Source organism: Charadrius vociferus, unplaced genomic scaffold (assembly GCF_000708025.1).
Source record: "Charadrius vociferus isolate BGI_N301 unplaced genomic scaffold, ASM70802v2 scaffold139, whole genome shotgun sequence".
Taxonomy (NCBI): Eukaryota; Metazoa; Chordata; class Aves; order Charadriiformes; family Charadriidae; genus Charadrius; species Charadrius vociferus.
In genome coordinates this window covers 796,246-804,911 of record NW_009650169.1, presented here as the reverse complement: position 1 = coordinate 804,911, position 8,666 = coordinate 796,246, and the positions used below count along the sequence as shown (strand labels likewise).

General features: G+C 44.3%; 1 protein-coding gene across 2 annotated transcripts in view; it reads right to left on the bottom strand.

The window, feature by feature from the left end:
- MAP4K3 (mitogen-activated protein kinase kinase kinase kinase 3) overlaps window positions 1-8,666 on the bottom strand; it is a 76,460-nt gene that overhangs the window by 703 nt on the left and 67,091 nt on the right. For both annotated transcript variants that reach the window (XM_009892475.1, XM_009892476.1), the window contains 4 exons: window positions 7,286-7,354; window positions 7,079-7,171; window positions 4,789-4,859; window positions 2,287-2,342 (listed from right to left, as the gene is read on the bottom strand). In XM_009892475.1, coding sequence (XP_009890777.1) covers window positions 2,287-2,342; window positions 4,789-4,859; window positions 7,079-7,171; window positions 7,286-7,354 — 289 coding nt within the window. The remainder of the gene's footprint in view (window positions 1-2,286; window positions 2,343-4,788; window positions 4,860-7,078; window positions 7,172-7,285; window positions 7,355-8,666) is intronic.

Below are 8,666 nucleotides of genomic sequence, written 5' to 3'. Positions count from 1 at the left end.
TCCAAAAGCTACGCAAAGTAAGGCCAACTTCAAAGCTAGTTCAGGGTCTCCGTCCAGGCAAGGTCTTCAAGGATCTCCTACAGCCTCTCGGGGCTCCTACTGCAGTGTTCAACCCCCCTCACCATGACATTTTCCCCTCTTTGATCCAGCTGGAATTTCCCCAGCTGCAATGTATGCCTGTTGCCTCTCCTCCTTTCCACGGGGGCTTCCGAAGAGGGTCCATCGCTCCCCAGCAAAAGCCTGGGCTTTTGCTTCCTCAGAGCTTTGCAAAGCTAACCCATTAACCAGACTCCAGTTCTGGAAGTCGTTAGTCTGCCCTTTGCCATTGGACATAACAGATGACCAGATTCTTCTGGGAGCATTTCTAGTCTTTCCCTGAGCCCATATAACCTAAATCCACAGAAACTTCCTCCAGCTCCGAAAGGCCCAGAGACAAAGACGTGCAGGCTGAGAAAGTCCTCAAGCAAAGGGATTGCGATATGCAGAATCTGCTCTCTTACTCTTCTCTCGCCACCCACTTTTGGCCAGCATTGGAGACAGGAGACTGGGTTAGCTGGACCTACACAACAACTGCAAAGACCATAAGGGATGTCCTAGATCAGACCCTTCTCTTCAAAGGCAAGAAATTAGCAAACTGTTTGAGATTTTTTTTTTCATCAGGCAAGAACTGCCAAAACTGCTGAACGGACTAGGATGTTCATGATTGAATTCTCCTCTGCAAACACCCTGAAGTGAAGGCAGATTGGGGGAAATTCAAATCCATCTGTTGTGCATTCCCCCAAGGTGAGGCTGCTTGCTTCAGAACTATCGCTCAGGAAACCTACTCTCTGCTCGATGTGCTCCGCAAAGGGAACGAAACCTCCCGCCACAAACCATTCCCTGCTCGCCAGGAGAAAGCAACGTGCAAGCTCTTATCAGACTGATGTCAATTTTTTGCCTTCTCAGAACCCCAGTTCCTATAAACTGCCCAGGAAGTGACATGTGTCATGGGAAAAAGGTTTCACAGCTCAAGCACAAAATATGACACAGCTGCCAGCAAAATGGTAGCAGAAGAAATTGGAATTAATGTTTGTTACAGCGCAGTCTTTAAAGGTTGTCTCAGACTTGGGAACTATTAGTGCAAGTGAAATAGATGGAACCGTATTTGGGGAAAAGGACATTATTTTTCCAAGGCAATGATTTGCAGTGTTACGTTCCATTGTGAAGTCAGACTCATTTTTAAATCGATCCATGCCGTCTCTCAACAACCAAGAGAAATGACAGAATAAAGCTGAGCCCCACGTGTACCGCACTGGGACAGAGAGAAACCTGCAGGTCAGAGATGAGTATTACTTACAAAAAAGCTATCAGGTGTTGTGCGGAAGGCAGAATCCTCAACCCCCAGCCAGCAAAAAATTGCCGTTAGGTAGCCGATACCGCACCTTTCACCGCTGTAGATGTTATGGGTCATTACAAGGCTGTGCAGCGAGCTTGGAGAAGCAGAATATGGGGAAAGCCTTTGATTGCCATGAAGCTTTTTTGGTAGTTGCAAGATGCGGCAAGAGAGCGGGTTTACTGCGAATGGTATAAGACCCAGGCAATTCTCAAAAGACAAAGCCTATCTTTGCACTTCATATCAACGCATTGCTGGTGGAACAGTCATGTCAGCATGCACTCCCCAGAAAACAGAACATCTGCTGTTTTCGTGGCCGTTAAAGAGGTACAAAGTTCGACAGCAGGGCAGAGAAAGTTGAGGAAGTCAGCGACACTCCTAAAATAGGAGTTACTGACTCGGCAAGCTGGTATCTGATGGGTCGGACAGACACGGTGGTAGTGCTCCGCAACACAGAGGCCAAGGAATTATCAAGAGCTCTTTCAAGACCTGAGCTGTCACATTGGAAAGACAACTGGGAGAGTTCCCTTCTGGGAGTGAGAGAGATTTAAATTTTTCAGTATTTTTTGCATTTGTCTCAAGAAGGAGATGTTGATGAGCTACTGCAGCAGAGCATCCGAAAGTAAAGATTTTGCCACGTTAAATAAAAGAATTACATCACAAAAAGGAAGACGCTCCTGGAGACTCTGACTGCAGCCAAACAGGACCTTGCCTACTAACACTTCTAGAAGAATATTTTTTTTTTAAAGAAAAGAAATAAATTTGAAAGGCTGAAAAGTAGACATGTACACAAAGGAATGAGTAAGATGGCTAAAAATGGAATCATGAGAAACAAGCAAAAAGAACTTTTACAAGGTAGGAGGAACATACATCATTCTTCTATTTTAGCATGCCATGTTCAGTTCTCTTCATACCTGTCAGATCCCAGAAGCCTGAATATCCTCGTATTATCAGAAATTTCTTGAGTGATCTAGACAATAAAAATAAGACAAGTGTTTACACGTTAAGTGCAGAAGTGTTTTTGTTTTTAAAATCAACCTAGAGAAAAGAATTGACTACGACTGATGTTACCCATTTACTGCTGATTTAAATCAGCTTGAGAATTGAATGCAACCATCACTTTCAAATGAGATCTAAGTTTTCTGGAATTCCTGCCACATTATGTGAATTCTTCTAGTAGCAACTGCAAGCACGACAGCAGGGCTCAGCACTGCACAGCGTCCGAGCTACCCGTGCAATTCTCTGTACAGCTGCGACCAAAATAGGTAGCTGTAGGGTGCAGTCCATCTCGCTCTAGAGTAGATATCCAAAATAGGTCCAGTAAATCACACAAAATGCATTTTGTTGAAATTCAAGTCATAGTAACGATGCGGTAAGTTCATATTCTGTAAACCTTAACAGAGAAACATAGTCTAATTTAATTTCTGGTACTTATGCCCATTGTGAAAAGATAACATAGTATTTTGACATTTCAGACGAATGCAATAGATCTTTGTTTACTGCAGGTGAGTTGTACTTATGTGATGCATCTTTATGATCACACAAATACCAAAGCGCGAAAGCATCGTGTCAATCAATGAAGTTAACCGAAGAGCACTGCATACTCCAAAGGATATCAAGTCACGCTGTGAACAGGCAGCACTGTTTCATAGAAAGGTTTAGGTTGGAAGGGACCTTAAAGACCATCTCGTTCCAACCCCCCTGCCCTGGGCAGGGACACCTCCCACCAGCCCAGGTTGCTCCAAGCCCCATCCAACCTGGCCTTGAACACCTCCAGGGATGGGGCAGCCACAGCTTCTCGGGGCCATTTGTTCCAGCGTCTCACCACCCTCACAGTGAAAATTTTTTTCCTAATATCTAATCTAAATCTCCTCTCTTCCAGTTTGAAGCCACTCCCCCTCATCCTATCACTACCTGCCCTTGTATAAAGTCCCTCTCCAGCTTTCATGCAGGCCCCCTTCAGATACTGGAAAGCTGCTGTAAGGTCTCCCCAGAGCCTTCTCTTCTCCAGGCTGAACACCCCCAACTCTCTCAGCCTGGATGCAGTACTCCAGGTGGAGTCTCACAAGAGTGGAGTAGAGGGACAGAATGCCCTCCCTCGCCCTGCTGGCCACACTGCTTTTGATGCAGCCCAGGATGGGGGTGGCTTTCTGGGCTGCCAGCGCACGTTGCTGGCTCATGTTGAGCTTCTCATCCACCAACACCCCCAAGTCCTTCTCCTCGGGGTGTTCTCAATCTATTCTCTGCCCAGCCTGGATTTGTGCATGGGATTGCCCCGACCCAGATGCAGGACCTTGCACTTGGCTTTGTTGAACTTCATGAGGTTGCTACCTCTTCAGCCTGTCCAGGTCCCTCTGGATGGCATCCCGTCCCTCCAGTGTGTCCACTGTTTAACAAAGTTCCTTTTCTACACAGTCTCATTTCACATTTTTGAGGAAAGAAGAGATTCTTCTCTCCTTCCCAGATCCCAGTAGCGTTAGCTGACCTAGCGAATTCACTTCTGGCACACAGAACTTGCAAGAGGATTTTAATTCTCAACAACGAAGTTCCCTGCTTTGTTAAGAAAAATTCCTTCCTGCTTGGTTTGGGGCTGAGTCTGCACAATCTTGACCCAAATTTTGAGTGTCTTCTCTCAGAATTCACACAGTTCCCTGTTTCGTTCTTCCCACTCAATCAAACCACTGGGGAAAGCCACGATGGTGCAAGGAAATAACGTTGCAAGCAGCTCAAATCGACACACTGCCATTAGATTAGGGAATCTGAACTAATAATGTCTTCAACAACAAGCGAGCTGCAAAGTTAGGTTGGTCAGCTTTTTGTGCCGTGTAACCGCTTCCTACTACGGAAGAAGTATAAAATTCCCCAAAAGTAACAAATATGGTCAGAATCTGGGCCTGGTAACGCAGGCTTTGCATATTATAGATGAAAATAACTTTGTTCTTTTTTTTTTTTTTTCTTAATAGCTGTGGCTAGTAGGACAGCCAGGAGAGATAAGGAAATCAAAAAGGCCTGAGAGCTTACCCTAGAGATGTTCTACAGAGAAAAATTTTGGGGTGGCTTGCTTTCTGACAACAAGAGCCTTCTGCTCTTCATTTAGGTGCTGGCTTTGGCTCGACAGTAATGAAGCAAGACAATAGTGTTCCTTATGCTTTAAATAAACAATTTAAAGCCTCCACTTGCACTGCAGCCTTCTGGGGCATGTCCTCTAACAACCGGACCAGAGCTACCAAGTACTCTTGTACAGCTTCACTAATTAGTTTGTAGCTTATGAAACACTTAGAATGAGACTCCAGCTTCCAGGTCTAACCTAGGAAGTTACTGGAAGGTTTTACTTTTTTTCAGACCACGCATTATGCATTTATCCTCTACTCGGCTTATATTAGAAGCTAGAATTTGGAATAAAATGCGGTACTCACCTCATTTGATCTAAAACTCCTTCCTTGCATGCCATGTTTCCAGAACGCTAACACGCTGTCTTGTAGACAGACTGGTAACAAAGAACACTGGAATCAGTTTTCAGGCATAATGTCAACTCAGACACTTGTGGCCTTAAAAGCACGACTACAATTTTGAAATCTGCACATGTATGTTTTAATGTATCACCTTCACCCACCCGGACTGTAAAAGGTCTCACAGGAATCTCTGAACCTGCCTCAAAGGTAGCTGCATCTATGTATTTGTTTAAATAAGCCGGGTTTAAAAAAAGAAAAAGCTCTAAAATTGTCCTTCTGTCTAGTCCTAAACATGTCCTTTCCTTTGAACGGGAAGCCCCTCCTCATTCTAATACTAGCAGAAAATATATATTGAATTTTAGCAGACAAGTTACAAGGCTAGGACACCGGAGTGACGTTTTTCCCTTTCCCACCAACCATTGGCTAACACGGTCCTTCTGCAATAGCAACGCAAGGCTTTACAGAGCCCTCAACTTCCCAGCCTTCCCTTGGCACAAACACGGTGGCGGACACCGGCATTTGACGCGTGTGAAAGGAACTGGGTCTAGCGCCTTGCTCAAAGGGAGGGCAAACGTTGTAGGTCCCCAAGGAGGATCTGTCCCGCCTGCATCCAGCATCCTGCCTGTGGGCAGGTACGCAGGAAGGAGAGTGGAGTTTTTGGAGAACGGGCCAGAAGAGGACACCCGTAGCTCGGTTGTGACAAGCAGGGAGAGGACCACAGCACGTGCAGAGGTCCCACAGTGAGCAGCTTCAAGTACATGTACTCCTCCCTTCCCCCCATTCCTAATCAACAGGAGCCATAAACGTCATGTTTCTTTGTCCTGTATTTGAACTGCCTGAAACTTTAAAGCTTTTCCTCAGAAGTAAATTCACATTATTGTTTTTGTTCCCACCATTCCTCCTCTTCTAGTGTTACCCTCCAGTTGTGCACACATCCCTCCTCATCTCTCTTTCAAAAGCATGTGATGTAATCCAAGTACATAAACATTGGAGAACTGGCAAAAAAATGTATTCTGTCTTTCTGTTTCACAGATCTAATTCATTCAGGTTCTTCACAAGAAAACAGAATTTATGTAAAGTGTGACGTATCATATAATTTAGTCTTTGAGCTGCTTTATAAAAATGGACTGCGTGAACACACATGCAGAATGAGTTACCCAGGAGTGATCCAGAGTTTATGTAGGTTGTTATGGTATTCCTTTAGAAGCTGAGGGTCTCCCATCGTATTCCAAAGACGTTTAGCCTAACCCTGCAGCCTTCACTGCCTATTACTCCATTCCAACTGCTCCCGGGGAAGCACGTTACATAGCGTGCTGGACTTTTCACTGAGCCTTCTCGCACAAAGTGAAATGCATGAGACTGTCTCAAATGCCGAAGACTTGAGTTAGCACCTCTGGTTCTGTACTGTAGCAGTAAACAACTTAATCATAGACCATCTCCAGTTGGAAGTGACCTGTAAGGATCATCAAGTCCAACACCCTGCTCCTCACAGGACTACCTAAAACTAAGCCATATAACTAAGAGCAGCATCCAGACGCTCCTTCAACTCTGGACAGGCTTGGTGCTGTGACCACCTCTGTGGGGAGCCCGTTCCAAGTGACTGGAACACCCTCTGAGTGAAGAACCTTTTCCTAATGTCTAATCTGAACTTCCCCTGATGCAGGTTCATACCATTTCCTCGTGTCCTATCACTGGTCACCAGAGAGAGGAGATCATCACCTCTCCCCTCTGCTGCCCCCTTTGAGGAAGGTGTAGACTGCAATGAGGGCACCCCTCAGCCTTCTCTTCTCCAACCTGAACAAACCAAGTGACCTCAACTGCTCCTTGGAAGTCTTGCCCTCAAGATGAAGTTGCCCTCCTCCGAACACACTCTAATAGCTTGATGTCCTTCTTCTACAGAGGCACCCAAACTTCACACAGTACTGGAGGTGGGGCCACATCACTGTGGTGTCGAGTGGGACAATCACCTCCCTTGACCAGCTCGCAATGCTGTGCTTGATGCCACCCAGGGCCCTTTTGGCTGCCAGGGCACAGTGTTGACTCGTACTCAGCTTGCCATCAACCCAAACCCTCAGATCTCTTTCCACAGGGCTGCTCTCCACCCTCTCATTCCCCAGTTTATATGTATAGCCAGGATTACCCTGTCTCAGGCGCAGAATCCAGCACTTGCTCTTGTCAAATTTCATACGGTTGGCGATTGCCCAGGTCTCTAGTCTATCCAGATATTCAATATTAATAATGAAATCCAACTTACCGATTGATTCAATCTGAAAGTCAAACGTGAGCTCCGATGACAGTTTGCGGCTGGATTTTAACCTGCCTTGCAGGTTCACTATTTTTATGCAGCCTAGACAATAAATAGATGTCAACCAAGAATTAATCTTCAATATATGACCTAATTTGAAGACAGACGGTATGCACGTACATGCATACACATTATTCATTTGATACTAAAACTTACAATCCAAACACACCAAAATGGTATCTCTCTCCAGCTGTGTTACATGGACAACACTTGTCTCTGTAGTGTCTATAAAAAAATGACAGTGTTAGTTCATAACATAAATTACCGTGAAATTTGAAATGGAAGTTCTAGATATTGAGACAATTTAATGGGTTAGTGTGTTTTTAGCTACTTAAAATAATCATCTTACCAGTGACATTTCTCTTCTCTTAGAGAGGCATGTCCACTTATCCAACATGTTGACTGTGACAGGAAAACTGAAGCTGTAATATTAAAGTATGGACTTAATCCAGCCTTTTCTGAGCCATGTCACAAAAGCAAACTCATGTGAACATCGTTCTCCCTTTTTTCTCTGTTGGTGTCATTTAATATTGCTGTTGCAAAAAAAGGCAGATATAGGAGACTGCCCACACCAAACCTGAACACTGTTTCATTTCATGTTTCTTCTGCCTTTATTTCTAAATCTTGCTAAGGACTTTTGTTAGTACTTTAATTCTTGCTGCTACTTTCAGACTTCCCATCCCCAGATCTTCCAAAAATAGGGGATTATTTCCTTCTCCAAGCTCTTAAAAAAGGGTTACCTCCCTCTCTTCTGGGTTACAGCTGCAGCAGTCTCCATCACAGCAAACAGGAGGATCTGACCCACAAGTGAGTAGTGGACATGTCAACTCAAATTGAGAAGTGTAGTTTTGGTCCGTTTGTTTGTTAACATTAAAATTACACAAAAAGCAGCTCTTCCTAATTCAGCATTACTGCCAGTGATTCTGTAGGCATTCTTTCATACAGAAAAGAGAAACTCATTAAAACTGTTAGAGATGAGAAATCAGAGCATGTTACCCAAAATACAAAAGCGGCTTTCAGTTAAATAATAAAATCCATGGTCCTGCTGAGAAGCAAAAAAACCTCAAGGATGATGGCACAAATGTGCTCCTTGAGACGCTCCCTCCATCTGTTTGTTTGCTGTTTTATCTTGGAAGGTATACATTTATCATCTTACCCAATTTCTCATGCATGATCTTAACCAGAGGTGGACGTAGCCACAATGAAAGCATGCGACAGAAGGACTGGAGGATATACATCTATGCAACCACACCGTGCAGTGTGGCAACACGCACCACCCTGCCTGAAACTAACAGGAGAAGGATGGCAAGGGGAAAAAAAAGAAAACAAATCTGCCAGCTCATTTTTTTTAGAATGTCTTTATCAGACATTTACAAAAAAAAAAAAAGGTCAACCAATCCAAACTACTATTTGATGGAAGCTATTTGTGACGGTATGGTACACACTTTCCTCATTTAAAAAACACTGAAGAAATCTGTTTGATTGCATTGTTGTTCTGCTACCAGCAGGGGACAGGAATAAACCAATATAACATGAG